Source organism: Tenrec ecaudatus, chromosome 3, assembly GCF_050624435.1.
Source record: "Tenrec ecaudatus isolate mTenEca1 chromosome 3, mTenEca1.hap1, whole genome shotgun sequence".
NCBI classification, from domain to species: Eukaryota; Metazoa; Chordata; class Mammalia; order Afrosoricida; family Tenrecidae; genus Tenrec; species Tenrec ecaudatus.
Window position 1 is genome coordinate 155469931 of NC_134532.1, and position 24119 is coordinate 155494049.

At 38.6% G+C, this 24119-nt stretch overlaps 1 protein-coding gene across 1 annotated transcript; it reads left to right on the forward strand.

Moving 5' to 3' along the window:
• The first annotated feature begins 1577 nt into the window (after nucleotides 1-1577).
• On the forward strand, nucleotides 1578-23910 carry LOC142442427 (transmembrane protease serine 11G-like). The gene is made up of 9 exons (XM_075543570.1): nucleotides 1578-1743; nucleotides 2343-2461; nucleotides 7227-7294; nucleotides 10494-10654; nucleotides 15350-15388; nucleotides 17184-17361; nucleotides 18713-18972; nucleotides 22785-22927; nucleotides 23749-23910. The coding sequence occupies exons 1-9, from the start codon at nucleotides 1578-1580 to the stop codon at nucleotides 23908-23910; spliced, it is 1296 nt and encodes a 431-aa protein (XP_075399685.1).
• Nucleotides 23911-24119: the final 209 nt, after the last annotated feature.

A 24119-nucleotide genomic window follows, 5' to 3' on the forward strand; every position in this document is an offset into this window, starting at 1 on the left:
GCTGCAATATGGAGAGATTCTGTGGGGGAAAGATTAAACAATGCTAGAAGTATCAAAATGGTTGAAAAGAATAAACAAAATTACTGTACCCAAAATAGCTAGTCAACATTTCACTATTTCAAGAGGTGGTATATGATCAAGAACTGAGATTTCTGAAGGATGAAGCCCAAGAGGCACTGAAGGCGTGTTTTGGGGAGAGACCTGATCCCTGAGAAAGAGCATGTGATCACATGCAGGACTTGGTGCAGGAGCTTGTGTGGAGCCCATGCCAGGCATCCTTCTGACCTTTTGCTCACTTAGCACTTTAGTAAGGACGGTTTTTCTTTAGCTTAAAATAACTAAAATGATTACTTCCCCCCAAAACAGTGGCAATTTAATCTCATTCTATCCTACCTCAGCACTATAAATGCTCAGATGTGATGCTGAGAGTGTGGGCATTGCCCCTGAGATGGGGACAGAGCGATGACATATGTCCTTGCATCCACAATGGGATGATTTTTATATTTTCCTCCCTACATGCCACTTCATGCCCTTTGCTACATCTGCATATCGCCTCAACTATTATTTTAATATTTTTCTTTAATTAACTCACTTCTCAATAAATATAGGCTCATCCTATGCAAGTTTATAAATTAAAAAAAACTTTGAATTTGAAACTCTTATAACCTATGAAATAGATACTCATCATATACCACCAGAGGGTCTCATGCCACAGAATCCCGAAGTTCATTGTCCTTAATTGTCCGTTTTTATTTGTTCATTAATGATCTCTTTGGTCTTGGCTAGCCACTCTTTCCTTATGATTCTTTTTTTCCCATTCCTTTTTTTTTTCAGTTCACCACGTTTTTTTCCACATTTCTGATGCACAAAAAATTATTTTTCAGCGCACCACATTTTAGCTGTCTTTCATATCCTTTACAATTTACTTGGCCTGTAAATGTGGGTGATGTATTTAAGTAGAGAGATGTGAAAAGGCCCCAACAGACTAAAGGCTGCATCAGATTCTTCCGGTATCCAACTTTGAGGCTCCACTAAGCATATGTGACTCTTTATTTTCACCCTTGAATGGGAAGAGCAACCAAATCCCCCAGTTTTCTGAGGCTTATTGTAATTTTAACCAAATGAGTTAATATATGGTATTAGTTCATTTAGAAAGAAAAAAGAACACTTGAGGACTTAATGGACTGGAAATACATGAACCTGCATGTTCACTAGTCAATTGTAGTATCACACATACTTTCTAATCAAAATAAAAATGTTAGATATCTAATATATTGTTTTGGTTTTTTCCCTTTATTTTATTAGGAGCTCTTACAGATAATATTACAAACCAATTTCTATTAGATCAACTATATTGCAAAATTGCTGCCATCATCATGTTCAGTACATTTTCTTTCTTTTATCAAATATATTGTTATTTCTATTATTGGTTTTATCGTTATAGGGAAATATGTTAAAATATTATCAAAAACAAGAGAAGTTGAACAGGAATTCTAAAACCATTGATCTATAACCACCACCACCTCACACACACACACACACACACACACACACAAAAGCATGATATATTGATTATGATGTTAAAGCCCTATCTCTTTTTAATATTCAACTCTCTCCAAAGGCCAGCAATCTTGGGCAGAAGAACAAGCTCTCTCAGACCCTGGATGATTGCCCTTATCATTGCAGCCGTTGTGTTGGTTCTGTCAATAATCATCGGTCTCCTTGTTTATTTCTTGGCATATAGTAAGTTTCTAGTTCACTATATTTTATTGAGAATTTGAAAGCCTACTCAATTTATTTCAACACCATGATATATTCTAGTATATTCAAATGCAATTTTTATTCAAGTAAATTTTGGTACATTTGGAAAATTCTTCCTTTTTTTTTGAAAATTATTCTTTATAAATAAAAATTACTTCCAGCATTACAAATTTGGATTAGTTCACTATAATATCTCTTAAGCATTATAAGTTCTTATATCAATTAATAGATTCACATAACATACTATTTTGTGGTTTAACAATATTTAGTAAACTGAATAAAATTAGTGTAGAAGCAATTGTAACTTTGAGGCCAACATTTGAGAATATGTTTCATTCCATCACTATTCAATTACTGTCTTAAAATAACCAGTTACCACTAACAGGTGGTCATTGTCTGAAGACATAACTGATGACAACAGTGACTATGTGTGGTCTCAAGAAATGGCTAGAAGGATGTATCAACCAGAAGCTATTGACTGTTTAATTCCCAGAGTTTGCCGCGTCTGTAACATTTTCAGAGTGTCTCATCCCCTAAACTTATCACTAAACGCAACCATCTCCTTGTGTTCTCCAATCCAGATCAGAAGTTTTACTATTACCAGGCTTCCTTCCAAATCCCCAGTATTGAATACAATCCTGATTTTTCAGTAGAACACTCGAAAAGTGAGCTTGACCTGAAACAAAAAATCACTAGTGAGGTAAGTCTGCGCTTTCTGGGCATCGTCACGACACTGACAACGCTATTGTGAGGGTTAAGTGGGTGCTAAAGGCAAGGTGAGTACATTTCTAAGTGCATTCACATCAGAGTTCCCAGGTACAGTACACTCTGCTCAGTTCAATTTGAATTTTCCATTATTTTTAAAATATGCCTTAAACAAGAGTGACATATGATTATACAAAAGCAATACTTATGTTTATGTGAAATCAAGATCTAACTGGTGTTCTGCCTTCTGCAACACTCTACTTTTAATATTCTGGGGGCTTTAATTCATTGCAAAGACCACATTGAACCCACAGACAATGCTCATGACTACAGGGTTTATCATGGAAGTTGACAAGTTATAATTCAGGTAAGAAATACTCAGGATTTAGTTATTTTGTCAGGATAGGTTATAATGGTCTGAGGGCTGTTAAATGTTTGTATACAGCCTCAATTGAACCCAGCATTTATAAGTCAAAAATATCAGATTATTCCTGTCAGGATGAGAAGTGTTTCTTCAGCCAAAGCAGGGAAAACTGTAGGTGATAAAGTCTGTTGAAGGATTCAACAGACTAATTGGAATTTTTATGATGGCTGAAATACATGAAAAGCAAAATTAATATTAGTGAATTGTACATTGCATATGACAGAAATGGACAATATTGTGTTACCTCCAAATTGATCAAAATGTAAACAAAACACAACAAAGAAATTTTAGTTAAAAAAATATAATTACAGAGTAGCTACACTTTTAAGTTAGAAATATTTATATTCATATCCTAATTCTATCTTCTGTCAGCTAATAAAATTGCAAGTTACTTGTGAAACGTTGGTTGTGATAATAGCATTGTCTGAGCTTGTCTAAATTTAGGAGAGTTAATGACAAAGATTAGCCCCAAACTGATCCCTATAAGGTATAATTCTTTTCTTTTTTAAAAAAATCATTTTATTGGGGGCTCGTACAATTCTTATCACAATCCACACATACACCCACTGTGTCAGCACATTTTTACATTTGTTGCCATCATCATTCTCAAAACATTTGCCTTCTACTTGAGCCCTTGATATCAGCTCCTCATCCCCTCCCTTCCTCTTCATCCCCCTCCCTCATTAACATTTCATAATTCATAAATTATTTTGCCATTTCTTACACTGTCTGACATCTCCCCTCACCCACTTCTCTGTTGTCCATCCCCCAGGGAGGAGATTATATGTAGATTCTTGTAATCGGTTCCCCCTTTCCACCCCACATTCCCTCCACCCTCCAGGCATCGCCACTCTCACCACTGGCCCTGAAGAGTTCATCTATCTTGGATTTCTAAACATTTTTAAAATAAAGTTTTCATTATCTTTTTATTCTATTCCTATAAACTTTTTGAAATCTCCTTGTGTTTTTGTATTAGACTGGATTCGCTAAAGAAACAAGAACAAGTGCATTCATATATGTATAAGAAATAACTTTTTATCAAGAAGAAATTTATACCAAGGTAGTAGCCTAGCCTAGTCCAATTCAGGTCTAAATGTCAGATGCTAGCTTGATCCGTCTCACACTGCAAGCTGATGAAGCTGAAGGCAAAGGGAGTTGAGGACATCATGGGCTGCTGAGTGCAGTCAGGTAGTATAAAATCATAAGGAACATGACAGAATGCCCCAGCTCCCAGGGTACAGAGGCCACATGGGTCAAACCCCAGACATAGAACATAGCACTCAGGCAAGCAGGAAGACCAACAGGAGCACAAGAAAGAGTTTTCTACAGAAAATCTCATAAAATAAGCCGCACCCCTGAGATGTCAATAAGCTGTGCCCTGATTGAGAGATTGGACTCTACCCATTCCGTCACACAGGAGCATCAAGTTAACATAAAATATAAACGTATACATGTATATGTATTCTCTCTCTCTCTTTACACACACACACACACACACACACACACACACACACACACACACACACACTACCTCCCTGTCAATTTCAAGAAGCACCCTCTCCCTGTGGGGCCTCTAGCTGACCAATTCCATCACAGTGAGCCATAGGCACTTCTTTTTCATAGTAAGCTAGTACTCACCTGATGTGCATAGGTAATTGAACGAACCTGTAAGTGCATACAGGGTTTCCAGGACCAGACCGAGGAAATGTCAACTCAATAGTTAAACCTCCTCTGGGACAGAAAATTTAGGCAAAGACAACCTCACTGGGCTTGGAGGGGAAATCCCTGAACCTTCCTTTCCAAAGAACCAAGACAAAGACGGCACTTGGTTAGGCCTAGGAACGCTGTTGTGTTCTGCTCTGCGTAGGGCCACTATGGGTCGGAACAGACTCGATGGCACATAGCAACAGGTCAACAGGCCATCGACTCAGTTCTGACGCATAGTGACCCTAAGCAGGGCCGCAGGAAGCACTGCTCTGCACAGCGCCAGCCCTGCAATTGTTCCCTGACGGAGTCCATTGACGCAGTCACTGCGCCCCTCATCCCCCTGCGGGGCTTCGGAGGAAGAGTAGCCAGCCTTGCTGGTGATGACCTCTCTGGCCAGACTTCTTCCAAAGCTGATTTGCTTGTTTCAACTACAACATAGGAGCAATTTTATTCACCTTCCAGAGTTATTCTGCAATGCAATTGATGGAGTGAAGACAGGGTATGAAAAATTAGTGTTTGATTAAATGTTAACCTTCGTTTCTCTGTGTTCTCAGAGAACTTTTTCCATACCTCCTTGACATTTACCAGCCTGTTACATTGCTTTTCTATGTCCACATATATTCTTGATTGGTGAATTATTGGATGCTTAGGGTTGTATGTGCTTAAAAAAACTGGTGTATCCCTATTAATGACCATTTTCCTAGTATCAGTCCTGTGCCCTTGAGAACAAGCGTAGACAGCAAAAACAAAAGAGAGAAGATACAAATATTGAATTAGGGATAAACCATTTGTTTTCAAGAAAGGGACAGATACCAAATAATTTGTGTATTTTTGGGCCATATATTTAATGTGTAATTACTCCTATTTGTCATTGTTAACCCAAAGCAATCTTAGAGAAATATAAACAAGGGCCACTGTATTCCAATAAAGCTTTATTTATGGTCACTGAAATTTGAAGTTCATATGACTTTCATGTGACAAAAATATGGTTCCTTTTGTCAACTATTTAAAATGTAAAAATAATTCTTAAGACTGTGAACTAAAGAACAAGCATCAGGCCAGATTTGCCCCATGGGTCCTCATTTTCTCACCCCTATTTAGGCTATCTATTACAATTGCAGCAACATTTCTGTAATGGAGTTGAGATTACCTATAGAATTTCTTTATCCACATTTATGTGCTCACTTACCATGGAAAGTATATTGTTCACAAGCTGTAATTTACAGGGAAATATGAGCAATAGTCGTGGAATTAAAAAGGTATTGGAAGAAGCATGCCAATTCTAGACTCTAAAATCTAGAAGTATATGTACTAAAAATCTTAATAGTAATTTTTTCTAGACAGTGATTTAGGAATGATTTTAATAGTGTTAGGATATTTTGGGTTTTTTTGCAATGAATATGTATTCATTATTATACCATCATATTATCATATGTAAATATCACATAGCATTTTTTAAAATTTACTCTTCTGATTTAAAGGGTAAATGAGGGGAGAGGGAGCAGGGAGGGAAGGAAAAAATGAGGAGCTGATGCCAGGGCCTTAGGTGGAGAGCAAATGTTTTGAGAATGATGAGGGCAATGAATGTACAAATGTCATTTACACAATTGATGTATGTATGGATTGTGATAAGAGCTGTATGAGCCCCTATTAAAATGTTTTTTTAATAAAGGGTAAAGTATGGGCATTTTGAATAGTAACAAGTTATTTCTCAATGAACTTCTACTCAGCAACCTACGTAATGTATTATTACAGGACATTTCACCAAAGGAAACTTCATAAATGTAATCAATGCAGTTACAAGCACTTAAGCAGCCTAGCCCAGTTTCTGAATTTGGCAGCTCATCTCTTCTGAATTAGGGGACTAAGCTGAGACTCAGGCTCACATAGGATTCATTCCTTTCTCTTGACAAGCCAGTGTGATGAGTCAGTGATCAAAAGCAGACCTGACAGATTCTGAAAACAACTGCAGTATTAATAAGAAATAATTTGTCCTAGGAATTTATCCCACAGAGAAATTATCTACTCAGAAAGTTTAAAATGACAAGCAAGTGGAATTCATAATCCTAGCCTATGATAAGTAATCATTTCATATATATTTTTGAAATGAGTATTCTTTGAAGAAGTGCTAAAACAATATATTCTCTTTCTCTCCCACATTTACACTGGTATCAAAATTTGGCTTAAAAGTTTTACTTAAAGTCTAAAAATCTGATTAGACAATCACCTCCATGAGGATGAAAATGTGGAACTAGAATGAAAGTGGCTGACAAGTGAGTGCTCAACCCGTTCCTACTGAGCTTTCAAAATGCTCAGTAGCCAAGTGACATCAAGCAGGGTGTGCAAGCTCGCATGGCTATTTGAAATCTCTGATTCATGTCACTTTTATATCAATCATTTTGACTATGTGACTTGTTCAACAACAAATTACAGAAATAATCTTTATGGAAACAAGATTATGCCCAAATGTGCTTCTAAGATTAAAAATCAAATATCATAATTGATATTCAAATCACAAGTTTTATGTAAGAAAACTTTTTAAAAATCTTTTTATTGTGATTTATTTATTTATTCGTTTAAGATGTGAAGTTAATATTTTTTAAATTCCTATTCTTTTTTCTTTTCTCAGATAGACAGTATATTTCAAAGATCCAGTTTAAGTCATCACTACATCAAGTCTCAAGTTGTCAACCTTAGGTAATCACAACTACTTAATTTGTATGCTAAAAAGGCAAGTTTATGTTATTTAGTTATTCAACAATTATTTATTTTTGGAACAGCTCTAAAAATCTTATATATACTAAGAGAAAATATCATTTAAAATAATTACATTCAATTGCTATTACTTCTTTATAAAGCACCTATAGGGAGTATTGCTTAACTGGGATGGAGATGAAGTATATTTGTTGGTTGCTTTTTAAGACTTTTGCATTTCAGTTAAAGATTCTTACAACCATTAAGAATCTTTGTATTTTTTTACTTATGTATGCCTTATAATAAGCACCTTTTTAAATATTAAGAAGTCATGGTGGAGTTGTTGGTAAGTGTTGGACTGCTATCCACAAGGTCTATGGTTCAAACCCACACTCTGCAGTGGAAATTTAAACTATCAGTTCCCATAAAGATTTTTGCCAGAAACCAGACAGTTACAATGATTTTCAACTGAATCCCATGGCAGTAGAATTAATAGCAAGCCTTCCTCCAATGCAGATTCTTCATTTTTCTTCATATAATCTGGTTTCTCTGATTAGCTGCTTTTCATGCAGATTGAATAAGCATGATGAGAGGATACGACATTGGCTCAGCCTGTCTTGAGTTTTAGCCATGCAATATTACCTTATATGTTTTTATGGTTTGTGCAACTGCCTTTTGATTCCTATACAAGTTCCCCATGACGCATCATTACCACCCAAATCATAATTTCCAACTATGTCTCTTCCTCTTTGTTTCCAACTTTTCCATTCCAATTGTCAATAATTATCAATGCATCTGCATGCATGTTAAATCAATTTCAGACTGAAAATGCTAGTAGAATTCTTCAGCTTTTTTTTCATCACTAGCTTTCGTGGTTGGTATACACATTTGAGTAATTATTGTATTGATTGAATTTCCTTGAAGGTGGATAGACATAATCCGAACACAAATAGTATTATATTTCAAGACAGATCTTGAAATGTCCTTTTTGATGATGAATGCAAAAATATGAATTCCGCTTGATTGTGTCATCCCTTGTATAGTAAGCCATGTGATTTTCTGATTCAAAATGGCCAGTGCTAGTCCATTTTAATGATATCAGGCTTTATGTTTTTCATTTCATTTTTGATGACTTCTAATTTTCTTAGATTCATACTTCCTATATACATGTCAGATTATTTGTAGAGTTTTGCAGCTGTTTTTCTCATTGAGTCATGCCCTTCATCAGCATTTGATGATCCCAAAGCCTGCACTAGCATAGCCTAATCAAGTCAAGTCACCACAGTGAACTGTATTCCTCAGTCACATTACTGGTCCCTTCAGACCCTAGAGGCCTATCCTCCAGCACTCACTGGGACAATGATCCACTTCCAGTTATTAGGCCTTCACTGCTTGACAATGTTTCCAGGCTAGGATTAAGGTTTTCAGCTACTGCTTCCTCTAAAATGGTCCGAGTCAGGCAATCCCCTCTTCATAGGCTATTCTTGGTCTGGAGGCCCTGCTGAAATCTGTTTACTATGTGTGACCCTCCTGCCATAGCTTCCTGCATAACAGCAACACACAAGCTACACACGGTTCAACAAACTGATAAAAAGTGATGTTGATGTATAGGTAGCTCTTAAAAAATAATAGTGTCATATTTGATATATTTTTTAAGTAAAGGTTTCTATGACTTTGTAGCAATACATCTTTTCTTTTGCAATACATTTTACATCATTTTATTGGGGGCTCTTACAGATCTTATCATAATCGATATACACATCCACTGTGTCAAACAGATTTGTACATATGTTGTCATCATCATTTTCAAAATATTTTCTTTCTACTTGAGTCCTTGGTATCAGCTCATCCCCCATACCCTCCCTCATGAACACTTGATAATTTTTTAATTATTGTTTTGCTCATGTCTTATATCGACGACTGTCTCCCTTCACCCACTTGGGATCGGTTCCCCCTTTCTACCCACACTTTCGCTACGCTCATAATTGCTCCTGAGGGGGTTATCTGTCCTGGATTCCCTGTGTTGTGGGCTCTTATCTGTACCAGTGTACAAGCTCTGGTCTAGCTGGATTTGTAAGGTAGAATTGGGATCATGATAGTTGGAGGGTGGGGGTGTGAGAAGCATTAAAGAACTAGAAGAAATTTGTATGTTTCTTCAGTGCTATACTACACACTGACTGGCTCGTCTCTTCCTTGTGACCCATTTGTAAGGGGATGTCCAATTGTCTACAGATAGGCTGTAGGTCTCCACTCTGCCCTCTCCATCAATTCATATCAGTACAATTTTTTGTTCTGGGTCTTTGATGCTGAGACCTGATCCCATCAACACTTCATGATCACATAGGCTAGTGTGCTTCTTCCATGTGGTCTTTGTTGCTTCTCAGCTAGATGGCTGCTAGTTTATCTTCAAGCTTTTAAGACCCCAGTCATTATATCTTAGGACAGCCTGGCACCATCAGCTTTCTTCACCACATTTGCTTATGCACCCATTTTGTCTTCAGTGAATCTGTCAGGGCAGGTGAATGCTGGGTTATTAGAACAATGCTGGGTCACAGAATGCTGGGTTATTAGAACAAAGTGTTCTTGCATTGAGTGGAGGCCCAATGTCTATCTGCTGCCTTAATACTTAACATAATATTAAAAGCACATAGATCTATTTCCTGTCGTTATATATAAATATATTTACATATGCACATGCCTGTGTTTAGACCTCTATAAATGTCCTTTGCCTCCTAGTTCTTTCCTCCAGTTCCTTTCACTTTCCTCTTGTCACACTATCATGTGCGGCCTTCATTTGGGTTTCGGTAATTCCTCTTGTGTAGCAGCATACTTTTACTTACATTCATATGATTTAAAAACTCATGAATCAATTCACTCCCTGCCTAGTTGATTCTAATACATACAGAGTGTATATGACACGGTAAAATTTCCCCATAGGGTTCCCAAGTGTGTAAACCTGTACAGACCTTTTGGTTAGCAGCTACCACTGAACACTCTATCCCTTTAACCCCTGTAAAATTTTTTTAAATTTTCAGTTGCTTCTTGCTAAATATATGAAGGGGAATATCATTATATTAAAGTTTATGAACCATTTTTGTTACAGTTCTTCAAGATATAACTCATATTTGAGCAATACCTTCTATAACTAAAATTATAATTACTGAAGCTATGAACTCATTGACACTCATATTTTGTTTTTCAGGTCAAGCAATGATGGTTTAAAAACAGATGTATTGCTTAAATTTCAGTTTCCTTCTAATAATCCAGGCACAATAAAAGAGCAAGTTGGTTATATTTTGGATCAGAAGATGAAATCAGATGAAAGCTTCTTAAAGATAGATACTTCGTTACCATATTTGAGAGGCAAGACATATTATTTTTCTCCATTGTTACATTTTTAAGGGGTTCTGGTGTTATAGTGAGTTAAGTATTAAGCTGCTAACCACAAGTTCAGCTACAAGCCGAAAATGCCATAGAGTTGTTTACTTGTGGTTTATTGACTATGCAGGGATTTGATAGCGTGGATCACAACAAACTACGAGAATAGGACTTAGAGAATTCTTCATTGTGCTCATGTGGAACCTGTAGATGGATCAAGAGGCAGTTCTTCCAACAGAACCAGGGAATACTGCATGATTTAAGATCAAGAAAGGTGTGCATCAGGATTATGTCTTCTCACCATACTTATTCAATATGTATGCTAAGCAAATAATCAAAGAAGTGAGTTATGTGAATAGGAATAATGTGGTATCAGGATTTGAGGAAGGCTTATTAAAAACCTGCAATATGCGGATGACACAGTCTGGCTTGTTGACAATGAGAGGGACTTGAGTCATTTGCTGAGGAAGATCAATGGTTGTAGCCTTCATTATGGATTGAAATTCAGTGTAAAAAAAAAGACCAAATTCTCAAACCTGGACCATAGCTAGCATCATGATAAATGGAGGAAAGATGAAAGTAGTCAAGGAATTTGTTATGCTTCTATCTGCAATCAATGTTCATGGAAGTTCCAGTCAAGAGATCAAAATGCATTGGGTAAATCTGCTACACAAAACTTCTTTAGAGTGTTGAAAACCTTGGAGTTTCCTTTGAGGACAAATGTTTACCTAACCCAAACTATAGGATTTCCAATCGCCTTATGTGCATGGGAAAGTTGGACATTGATTAAAGATTGGAGATTGAAGAAGAATTGACACATTTGAATTATGATTCTGGTGAAAAATATTGAAAGTACCATGGACTGACAAATGAACAAACAAATCTGTCTTGGAAGAAGGATAGCCAGTAAGATCCTTCGAAGGAAGGATGGAGTTCATGGAGAAGGACATTATGCTTTCAAATTCATGGAGAAGGACATTATGCTTGCAAGTACAGTGGCAGAGCAAAATAGGAAGGCCCCCAATGAGACGGACTGACACGGTGGCTGCAACACTGGGTTCAAGCATAGGAAGTACTGTGAACGTGGGGTAAGACGGGGCAGTATTTTGTTCTCTTGTGCGTGCGGTCACTGTGGGCTGGGACTGACTCCCATCTTCATCCTGCAATGTTGTTAACCGCTGTAGAGTTGTCACCAGCTCACAGCAGTCTTAGTTATAACACTAAAACATTGCCCCGTCTCATGCCAGCAATGTGATCATTAGTATGCTTGAGTACAGTGTTACAATTTATACATTTATTAATTTCATTCCAGAACACACTCATTTTTTCCTTGCTTTACCAAACATTTCCTTCTTTCCTATCAAAGTGTCCCAGTCTGAATTCAAAATGTGGAAAGACGATTGACATAAGACGCACAATACATGGGACACAAATATGATTCCGGGTCACGTAGAAAGAGACCTGGCATTTTCCACTACTTACTATGAGGAATTGACAGAATACTAAGTGAAGTATTTCAACAAGTTGATGAAGCACTGAAGTCACTCACCCTTCTATGCCTAGAAAATAGAATCATAGCTACCTGACGGACTGGAGCGATCCATACTTCTGCAAAGAAAGGTGACCCAACACAACACGCTAATTTTACAACCGACTTCCTATAACATGCAAGTAAGAGTTTTGAATGTCTTTACCAGGAGAGCTGAATGTGATGAGACCCAACTAAGCAATATTTTCTGTTACAGTATGTTTTGGGGTGCGTAGAAGTCTTTGTCCCATGCTAGGTCTCCATTATTCCCTCACATATACTCCACTAGTCATATCACTTAAGTCTGTACATTTAAGAGCACCCATTACTTGTCCTTCGGTCTGACCTAATGTGGAGGCCTTGTGCTGATCTGACGCTGGAGGTTATGTCATTGGAATTTCAAAATCCAGCACAGTCATGCAGAGTGAACAGGTTGCAGCGGCGTTCCATGTTAAATGGAGAAAAGATTGAAGTTGTCGGGGATTTCATCTTGCTTGGGTTCACAGTTACCCTCCACACTCAATGCTCATAGAAGCATCAGTCAAGAGATCAAAAGACCTGTTGCATTGGGTAAATCACAAGACCTCTTTAGAGTATGGAAAATCAGGATGTTACTTGGAGAACTAAGGTGTGCCTGACACAAGGTATTTTCAACTTCCTCATCTGACATTGGACATTGAACAAATAAGACAGAAGAAGAATTGATGCATTTGAACTGTGGTGTTGATGTAGAATATATATTTTAAAAACATGGACTACTAAAAGGTCAAAAATAAAAATTCTGTCTTGGAGGAAATACAACCAGAATGTTCCTTAGAGGCAAAGATTGGGAGACTTTGTAATATACTTTGGACATGTCAGAAGAGACCAGCCCCTGTAGCAGAACATCATGCTTGGTACGGCAGAGGAAGCATGAAAAAGAGGAAGGCCCCCAAGGGGACGGATGGACACAGTGGCTGCAACAATGGGCTCAAGCATAGGAACAATTGTGAGGTTGGTGCAGGAAGGAGAAGTGTTTCCTTCTGCTGTGCCTAGGGCCACAATGGGTCTGAACTGACTCAATGGTACCTAATGACAACATTTGGGCCTGTGATTCACTTTGAGTTAATTTTTATATAAAGCGTGAGAATTGGGTAGATGATTCAAGCCTTGCTCCCCTCTTTCCTCCACCCTGCTGCCAAAATAGTGATGTTCAAGGAGCCCTGGTAGCAGAGTGGTTATGCTTTGAGCTGTTAACTGCAAGGTCCGCAATTCCAAACCACCAGCAGTTCTATGGGAGAAAAGATTTCCACGCTATGAAGTTAGCCGTCACTGTGAGTGGACATTGATGGCAGGGAGTTTAGAATTTTTTTTTGAGTGAATGTTCAATGGATCCAGTACTATTATATTACTCATGTGCTTGATAAAAAATGGTTTAACATGCTGTTGAGGGTCTACTTATGATCTTTCTGTTCTATTCCATTGATGTATGTCTCTCTTGTAGTAACACATTATCTTTCTGCAGCTATAGCATAATCCTTAACATTCCTTTTTATTCTTTATTGGGATTGCCATAAACCTGTAGATCAGTTTGGAGATAATCGGCATCTTTACAATATTGAATTTTTCAAGCCACAAACCTAATATGTATCTTCACTTACTTATGATTTCTTTCATCACTTATGATTCCTTGATTTCTTTTATCAACATTTTTAAATTTTCAGGGTACAAAACCTGTACATTTTATAGCATTAATTTATATAATTAATCTCATTGGGAGCGATTATGATGATCAGTTCAGTTTGTTAAGTCTTGGCTTCCGCATGTATAATACTAATATATAGAAAATGGATTAATTATTGTGTGTTGGTGTCATAGATTCCTTGTTTTCTATGTAGACAATTATCTCTGTAAATAGAGACCATTTTACTTCTTTCTTTTTGATCTATAGGCATTTTATTTATTTTTCCCTGTCTTATTGCGCTGACTGGATCTTGCAGTCCTATTTTAAACTTGAGTGGCGACAGTGGACCTTCTTGCCATGTTCTTGATCGGAGGGGAGAGCCCTCCCACTTCATCGTTGAGTATGAGGCTAGACAAAGGGTCTTGTGGAGACACTATGAGATCAAGGAGGAGAATGGATAGCGGGGCTAATTTAATTAAGTTGACAGAGACGGCCTCTCTGAGCAAAGAGGTTTAAAACTGAGCTCTGAATGACCAACCTTGCAAAGACCAGTGGAGGAACAGTGCTGGCAGAGGGCTGAGCTATGGCAAAGACCACAAACCTAGTGACTATCAAGTACTAGATAAGAAGAGAAGTTTCAAATACATCAAAGACATAAATAAAACCAGGTCACTAGAACTAGAAAAAAATTTTGCATTGTTTCAAAAGTCAAGGAAGCCATTAGAAGATTTCTATTCTTATTGGTGAAGCCTAATTCTAAAGAATATATTCTCTTACACCCGAAACATAGAGTATGACTTAAATTAAGTAATTATTTAATTTGCAGGATTGGAAAATATCCAACACTTTCATGTTAACACATTTGCATGTAGATTGCTGAATATATTATCTACCCTTAGGCAAGATTCGAATGATTTTGAGGAACAACCACTGAGCACGCTTTCCTGACTTTAACTATAGAGACACGGCCAAGGGTAGCACAGCTTGAGAATGTCAATTCCAGTAGTGGTCTTCCATTCCGTTCCACAGGGACCACGTGGCGACCAAGTCTAGAAGCCAGGATTTCAAGATTTTCTTCGAAGTCATTGTCATAGCAACACTGTAAAAATGAAGTCAAAAGTAAACCATCTCCAAATATATACGAGCTCTTATGTAAAACTGGTCCTACATGTCCCTCTGTTTTAAGTTATATTCCCATCGAGTAATGTGGCACTTCAATGACTAGATACAGTTCTCCCCCAATGCAAGCAAAGCCAGTCTCTGGGTCAATGCTTTTCTCATCATGAACCAGGATCCCCGTCGAGTCCAAAAACCATTTGAAAGAAGAGTTTGCTTTAGATGGATGGCTATCTTGTATGTAGAAGTTTATTCTGTCTTTAAAGTAAGATTTTCCTGATGAGTTCAATTCCCCCCAATAAGAAGCATCAATGTATGTATAACATTTTAAATCAGACGTTTCTTTGCTGAAAAATCATATTTTTTCCCCTAGAGATGAATAAAGTCCAAGCAGAGCACGTTCTGAACAGCGGTAAGTCTAAGAATATTACTGAGATGCTTAGAAATCAAGAAGAAAATTCAAAGCACGCTCTTTTTTTTTAAGTGGAATTACAAAAGTTATTATTAAGAACCTAAATATGTGTTTAGAAATGTTCTTTTTTTAACAATTTATTGGGGCTCATACAATTCTTATCACAGTTCATACATATACATACATCAATTGTATAAAGCACATCCATACATTCTCTGCCCCAATCATTCTCAAGGCATTTGCTCTCCACTTAATCCCCTTGCATCAGGTCCTCTTTTTTTTTCCCCTCCCTCCCCTTTCCCCCCTCCCTCATGTGCCCTTGGTAATTTATACATCGTTATTTTGTCATATCTTGCCCTATCCGGAGTCTCCCTTCCCCCCTTCTCTGCTGTCCCTCTCCCAGGGAAGAGGTCACATGTGGATCCTTGTAATCAGTTCCCCCTTTCCAACCTACTCACCCTCCACTCTCCCAGCATCGTCCCTCACACCCTTGGTCCTGAAGGTATCATCCACCCTGGATTCCCTGTGTCTCCAGCCCTCATATGTACCAGTGTACAGCCTCTGCCCTATCCAGCCCTGCAAGGTAGAATTCGGATCATGGTAGTTGGGGGGAGGAAGCATCCAGGATCTGGGGGAAAGCTGTGTTCTTCATCGGTACTACCTCGCACCCTAATTAACCCATCTCCTCTCCTAAACCCCTCTATGAGGGGATCTCCATTGGCCGACACTTGAGCCTTGGGTCTCCACTCTGCACTTCCCCCTTCATTTAATATGGTATATATATATACATATATACATATACACACATATACACATACATACACACACTTATATCTTTTTTTTTTTTGCATGATGCCTTATACCTGGTCCCTTGGCACCTCGTGATCGCACTGGCCGGTGTGCTTCTTCCATGTGGGCTTTTTTGCTTCTGAGCTACATGGCCGCTTGTTCACCTTCAAGCCTTTAAGACCCCAGACACTATCTCTTTTGATAGCCGGGCACCATCAGCTTTCTTCACCACATTTGCTTATGCACCCATTTGTCTTCAGCGATCCTATCATGGAGGTGTGCAGTCAATGATATGATTTTTTGTTCTTTGATGCCTGGTAACTGATCCCTTTGGGACCACTCGATCACACAGGCTGGTGTGTTCTTCCATGTGGACTTTGTTGCTTCTGAGCTAGATGGCCGCTTGTTTATCTTCAAGCCTTTAAGACCCCAGTAACTATCCCTTTTTATAGTCGGGCACCATCAGCAAAGCACGCTCTTTTTAGACTTTATCCTCACATTTAATATTTTTCAAAAGTACATAATATCGCTAAATAAATGAGTGATTTAATTCTTCTCAAGGGAAATAAATTATACTAATAATTGGCAGTATGTTTAAGGATTTGTTGGAAATTCTTAATAATTTCCCTTAAAGCATTGCAGATGACTTCTTTCACAATTTCTTTTTCTTATTTCTGAACTTAGAAAATTGTTCTTAAAATTAACATATGCCCACCAACTTTAATATTTGCAAAATGGACATAAATGCTGTCCCAGAAAAATATGGGGGTGGGGAAGTTCACATGAAATTGCATTAAATGCATCATCAGGGAAGATGCTTAATAAACATTTGTGTCTTAAAATAATGTTTGTCTTTTTCAGTGTAAATAGCCATTGCTGTAGTTCACCAAAATTAACAATCCAGGAAATTAACCTTTCTCGAGGCTGTGTTCCTAATTTCATCCCAAGCTTATCGATACACCCCTCATGAGATGTCTCTAAAACTGGCCATTCTACCTCCTGACAGGCTGCGGTGTTGGGAGGGAGTCCCCATCCTCCTCCATGGAGAGGATTTACCCTGGGTATGAAGCAGACAAGGCCGCCTGGCCATGGCAGGCCAGCCTGCAAATAGGTGGGATTCATATCTGTGGAGCAACTTTGATCAGCAAGGAGTGGCTCCTATCTGCCGCTCATTGCTTTGACACGTAAGTCCACTAAAAAGACTGCTGATTCCACTCCTGTCTTTCAGCTTCACATCCTGTCATTCTTGCCTTCTCTTTATTTCCTTCATAAATGTCTGAACCGGGTACTGTAGAGTTGATTCTGTGTATCAGAGTAGAACTTTGCTCCCCAGGGTTGTTAGTGGTTAGAAGTAGATCACCAGGTCTTTATTCTGAGGCATCTCTGTGTGGGCTTGTATTTAGCAACTAAGCACAGTTTTAGCAACCTTGCATGTTAACTATTGCACCACTCAGGGACTCCCACGTGTAGCTTCTTGCTGTTTTCTGTGTGCCCTTTAGTAGATTACAGTTCATATTGATCCATGTGACAGAGTAGAATCACCCAACTGTATGGAAGCAGATGGGCAAGTCTTTTCTCCTCCAGAGCTGCTAGGTGAGTTCAAAATATCAAATCTTTCAGTTAGTAGCCAAAGTCTTTTACCCTTGTGCTTCCAGGGGTCTTCAAGAACGTCTTAAGCCTCCCCAATCATTTCTGACTCCTCAGTAGGCTTAGGAGGAAGCAACAGTTAATGAGCAGTAGTAGAAAGAATTAGAGTATCTTCAGTTCTAACCAAAACTATATTCCCAAACCTTCTAAATTTTACATTAAAATAAGCCACCACTATCAAAATTTGAACATACTCACTAATTATCTTGAGATATATTGCACATTTTTGTAACTCTGTGAATACTATTCCTACTTATAAAAAATGTACCTGGCTATCTAACATGAATGTTTTGGGCATTGTGCTTTTTGGAGGTAGCATATACTTTTCAAAGATTTAACATATAAGCCATTCAGAAATAATAAAATGTTACAATAATATTGATATTTATTTAAAATGGGAAACTATTCTAGATAAAATTCTAAGTAAAATAGGAAGAAAGTGACATATGAAATATAGCTCCAGTGTATCTATCTTTCCTTCACTTATTCTATCTACCATCTGCCTACAAAGCAATATGTGCATCTAAAGAAGTGCATGGTATGAGTGCATATAGGGCCTGCATAAATAGATGAGTATACATAGCAAATTTATTTCTGAATATTTTCTTTAACTGAGCTACATTACTTTTATATAACACATTTTTTTTTTAAATTGCCAACTGGCCTGCCAGAGAGAGGAATTTAAGCTCTTTTAGCAAAAAGTTTTGTTATTAGCTCGAAGAAAGCAAAACTGTCTTAAGGGAAGTTTCGAATATTGTGGGAGGGTCCCCATTAATCATGACTTCAAAATTTGCCCTTCTCCCACCCTTATGCCCTGTGCTCGTGTAGAATTCCCGGCAACTTTAGATCAGAAATGAACCAACTATAATCCTTTTAATCTATGATCAGCTACAAAAACCCCAAACTGTGGATGGTTAGTTTTGGAACAACCCTGAGCCCTTCGCTGATGCAAAGAAACGTACAGTCAATCGTCGTTCATGAGAACTATGCTGCCCATAAGCATGAAGACGACATCGCGGTGCTGAAGCTTTCAGCGCCCGTCATCTTTTCTGATGATGTGCACAGAGTGTGCCTCCCTGATGCCGACTTTCCCATCGTGCCCAAGACTCCAGCATTCGTGACTGGATGGGGAGCCTTGACGAAGGATGGTGAGTATCTCAGCACAAACGATCACACAGAGCAAAGCAGATGCGCTCTTCATTGGAGAAGAGCTAGGCAATAAGATATAAATCAAAATAACAGATTCAACCAACATAGTCCCTGACACATATGACCAAAACAACAAAGAAGAGAGTCAGATGTAATGAATTATGAAAATTCAAAAAAAAAAAAAAAGAAAATTCAACAGAAATAGCCACAAGCAAACAATACGAAGGGGCTATTTCTTACCTGATACTCAATACTATTCATACAATTATGTAATGAATATTCTGATTATGCATATTGCTGACAATTAAAGAGTGTCTGTGGTATAGTTTAGCCTGTGGATTTATGAGGGACAAATTTGACATTTTACCACATGGAACTAATATACAAGGAGCACTGGACACACAATAATAAAGTTCTCATCTGCTAAACGAATGGTTGGCCATTCAACCCCCTCTGCAGCAACGCAGGAGAAAGGCTGAGTGCACCCACAGGTATCGAGTCCTAGAGCACATTATGGGGACCCCTATTGTGTCACACGAGTCGCTATCATTCAGAATCAAATCAAGGACACCCACAACCACAATAATACACAATAAATATATATATACGGATCTTTTTGTCATAATATGAAGGTCCAGTTCTGCCCGAAGTATGTATTTTAGATGAAGATTTTACCTAAGGTAATATTTTCCCAACTCTGCGTCTTGACTTGGTCCCTGATTCTAGCAGTTGATCTTTATGTGCTTCTCCATAGTATAGCTTTTATCCACTAAGTCAATATCAAGTAATTTCATTTTTTAAATCATTTTATTGGGGGCTCATACAACTTTTAGCACAATCCATTCAGCAACTGAATCAGGCATGTTTTTACATATGTTGCCTTTATTCTTTTCTTGACATTTAGTTTCTATTGGGCCCTTGGTATCAGCTCTTTTTTACTCCCCATTCTCTCCCCCACCCTCATAACCCACTGATAGATTGTACATTGTTGTTATTTTCATCTCTCACACTGACCGCTGTCTCCCTTCCCCCAATGTTTTCTGTTGTTCTTCCCCCTGGAGAGGGGTGTATGGTTATGTGCCATTGCGATCGGTTCCCCTTTCTCCCTTCCTCTCCCCCTCTTCCCCCTACCTTTCTGGTATCACTATCCCCACTACTGTCCCTGGATTCTGTGTGTCATGAGCTCCCATCTCTTATCTCTACCTGTGGACATGTACCGGTCTAGTCTGAACTGAGAAGCAGCACTAGGATCATGGTAATGTGGGTGAGGAAGCCTCAAGGAACCAGAGGACTATAGTGTGTTTCATTGATCCTTTACTGCACCCTCGTAACCTATCCCTTCCCTGTGGCCCCTCTGTGGGGAGATTGTCCCACTGTGTACAGATGGCCCTTGGATCTCTGCTCCAGCCACCCTCATTCTCAACAATATGTTTTTGTTTGTTATGTGTCTGCTGATGCCTGTTACCCAGTCCCTATGACTCCTCATGATCACGGTGTGCTTTTTCCATACGGACTTGTTGCTTCACAGCTGAATGGCAGCTTGAGTAACTTCAAGCCTATTTTTTATATTAATCATTTTATTGGGGGCTCGTACAACTTATAACAATCCATACATAATATCCATTGTGTCATGCGTATTCGTACATGTGTTGCCATCATCATTCTCAAAACATTTGCCTTCTACTTGAGCCCTTAATATCGGCTCCTCATTTTTCCCTCCCCCTCTTCCCTTCCCCCTCTCTCATGAACCCTTAATAATTCATAAATTATTATTATTTTGTCATATGTTACACTGTCTAACACTCCCCTTGTCCACTTCTCTGTTGTCTATCCCCCAGGAAGGAGACTATACATAGATTCTTGTAATTGGTTCCCCCTTTCCAACCCACATTCCCTCCACCCTCCAGGCATCGCCACTCTCACCACTGGTCCTGAAGGGGTCACCTGTCCTGGATTCCCTGTGGATACCAGACGCTATGTATTTTAATAGCTGGACACCATCCATCTTCTTCAATACATTTGCTTATGCACCAGTTTTGTCTTCAGCCATTGTGTTGGGAGGGGAAACATCTCAGCCTGCCGATTTGTTAGAACAAAGTGTTCTTGTATTGAGGGAGGGTCTGAGCAGAGACCCAAAGTCCATCCCCTACCTCAGTGTATTACCATGTAAATATATGTACATGGGCCAATATCTCTATTTTTTGTGGATTAATGTATTTACAAATGTACACCGCTATGTTTATACCTCTATCCATTGCTTTGCTTCCTTGGTCTTTCCTCTGTTTCCTTTTACCTTCCTTCCTTTCCACTCTCTCTTTCCCTTTATTTCTGCCTCTGGGTACTTCCTCTGAGCTAGTTTGCTGTTGTTCTGACATACCCTCCCCACCCCACACCTGCCTCAGATCCTTATCTCCTCCTCGTTATTGACTCCTACACCCCAGGTTTTTCCCACTGCTCTCTCCTTGATCATGCCTCCTGTGCCTATCCTATATAGGTAGGCACACTGACTATGATATAGCCCAAACTGATTTTTTTAAATGAAAATAGTAAATAAATAAGAAAAAAATAAAAATTCAAAAGAGAGAGAGAAGAAATATACAAAAATCCTGAGTCTGTTCACCGGCCTTCAAGACTGTCCAGGAGCTGCCCCTCTGGGCCTGGAGCCCCACCTTGGGGGCTCCTCAGAGGCTTCGTAGCTCTGCTTTGCTCCAGCTGCGGGTCTGCTCTGCTCCCTTCTTGGTTCACTCCACTTTGGGGAGTTCGGACCGCACTGCCTCCCCACCATGTGACCCCAGCGATGTCCTCTGTCTCAGTCTGCTCCAGTAAAGGGACAACATGACGCGTGCTGTTGTCAGTCGTCCAGTCATTTTAGGTACTTTGTCGAGGATGATTAGTTGTAATCTTAAATGCTACAATTCTTTAATTTCAACAACAGAAAGCCTAATTTAACTACTTAACGCCATATGGAGCTATTTTATTTATTCAGAGGATAATTTATGAGGGAGTAAAATTGTGGATTTCAAGTTGTCTGGTAGCAAGTTTTATAATCAGATATTGTTAGACTCACTATCAGAATATTCAAGGAAGCAAAAATTTGTATAGAAAAATTGACTGGGTACAGAATTATGGATAGAGAGAAGAGACAATTTGTTTTCAGCAAAATGGTTAACCTTGAGTAAGTTAATATACTAGTTTTAACTCAGAGAATTAAGTTTACACTGAATGATAAAATCTCACCAAACTAACTGTCTTCTAAAAGCTTGAACATTCTCACCGTTCCTTCACAACATTGAACGGCAGCTTTCAGATACTGGGCATCAACTGGTACATGTGAGTTTTAAATATGGAATCCTATGGTTCATTGTTATCCCCTCCATTTATTAAGAATGTAAGGTGAAGCATGTCATAAGGGGTGAAGTACTGTCATACGTAGTTAGATAGATTCTTTTTCAAACCTTAGAAGCACATATGAGATATGTATTATTTTCTTTTTTGATAGGTGAGTAAAATAGATAGATGCTTTCAGGTGATTCTCATCTGGAAAAGAACATTCAGATCCATTTTTCAGAAATTGCTATAAGAACTAAATAAGATGGTGAGAGTAAAATTACTAAACATGGCCCTGAATATATGTAAGGCACCCAAGAACTGTAAATTAAATCTGCACAAAATGAATCTGAGTATAATGATTCAGCCAGAGTTCTGAGATTTCATGATGAATGTTTTCTCACTAGTTTAAAATATGCAAGACTCAACAATTAATTCTTATAATCTGGAAATTCTTAGTCTACTCATTTTTTTCCTTCGTTAGGTCACTTTCCAAATACTTTGCGAGAAGCTCAAGTAGAGATTATAAGCAATGATGTATGTAACCGTGTTTCTGTTTATGGCGGTGCTGTATCATCAGGAATGATATGTGCTGGATACTTGGCTGGAGGACAAGATGCCTGTGAGGTAAGAATAGACTCAACTCCACACACACACAAATGACTCCGCTAGGTAGACCTGCCTTAATGAACATAGTCCAAAGTTACTTCATGTGACTCTGTGAAATTAAAATGTAGGAAAATAGTGTTATAAAAAGAGAACTGCTCCTCATCCCAGCTCACTCTCTAAAATCTCTAACCCAGGCTGCTTCACTAGAAACAGTTCTACTACACATTCAGAGAAAGAAGGAAACCATTACTCAAACTATTCCAAAACACATAAAAAGATAGAATACTCTTAAATTCATTCAATGAAGCAAGCTTAACCGTGGTATTAAAACCAGGAAAAGACATGAAAATATGACTATAAGATCGTGGAAGAAAAACTACGTGGCTGCAAAAAGGGGCTCAAACATAAGAAAATTCCTGCAGATGGTGAGGACCGGGTGATGCTGTATAGAGAGTCACTACGAGTCAGAACCAACTTGACGGCACCTAACAACAATAACACTAATGCAAAGTGAAATAATAACATGAAAGCATATTTCAATACAAAGTATTAACTTAATAAACTTTCAGCCGATTAATGTTCATTTCTGACCCTCTATTGTTATCACGAGGAGCCCCAGTGGCATAGTGGTCACACACTGAGCTGAAACCCTGAAGCCTCCCAGTTTGAAACCACCAGCAGCAACTTGGTTGAAGATGGGGTTTTCTATTCCCATAAGCAGCCAGTCTTGGAAACTCACAGGGGACAGTTCTGCTCTGTCCGAGGGTCACGATGAGCTAGTACTGACTCACTGGCTGCAAGTTACTCTAATCACATTGACTATCTATTTCCCCCCACAGGGTGATTCTGGAGGACCTCTTGTTACGGCACGTGATAGAAACATCTGGTATCTTATTGGAATAGTGAGCTGGGGGATAGACTGTGGAAAGCCAAACAAGCCTGGGCTTTATACGAAGGTGACTAGCTACCGGGACTGGATTAAATATCAAACAAACATCTAATGCAACCCTCGTGTGTGGGGACCTAAAACATTGTTTTCTATTGTTGCCTTGTTTATTATTATTGTCACGTTCAAGATGCAAATACGTGTCCACTGCCACCTCTGCCCTTAAACACGAAGAAGGCAAAAGTTCTTTCCTCTTGTCTGAAGGACTTTGCTTGCTGTGAACAGAGGAGGGACTGTCAAATCCACAAAGGCCTCAGAATGGAA

Excerpts from the sequence above, each read along its gene's own strand:
- LOC142442427 (XM_075543570.1), top strand. The coding sequence starts at position 1,578 with ATGTTAAAGCCCTATCTCTTTTTAATATTCAACTCTCTCCAAAGGCCA. Across the intron at positions 2,462-7,226 it reads AACAAAAAATCACTAGTGAG|ATAGACAGTATATTTCAAAG; the intron begins GTAAGTCTGCGC and ends TTCTTTTCTCAG. Across the intron at positions 18,973-22,784 it reads GGGAGCCTTGACGAAGGATG|GTCACTTTCCAAATACTTTG; the intron begins GTGAGTATCTCA and ends TTCCTTCGTTAG.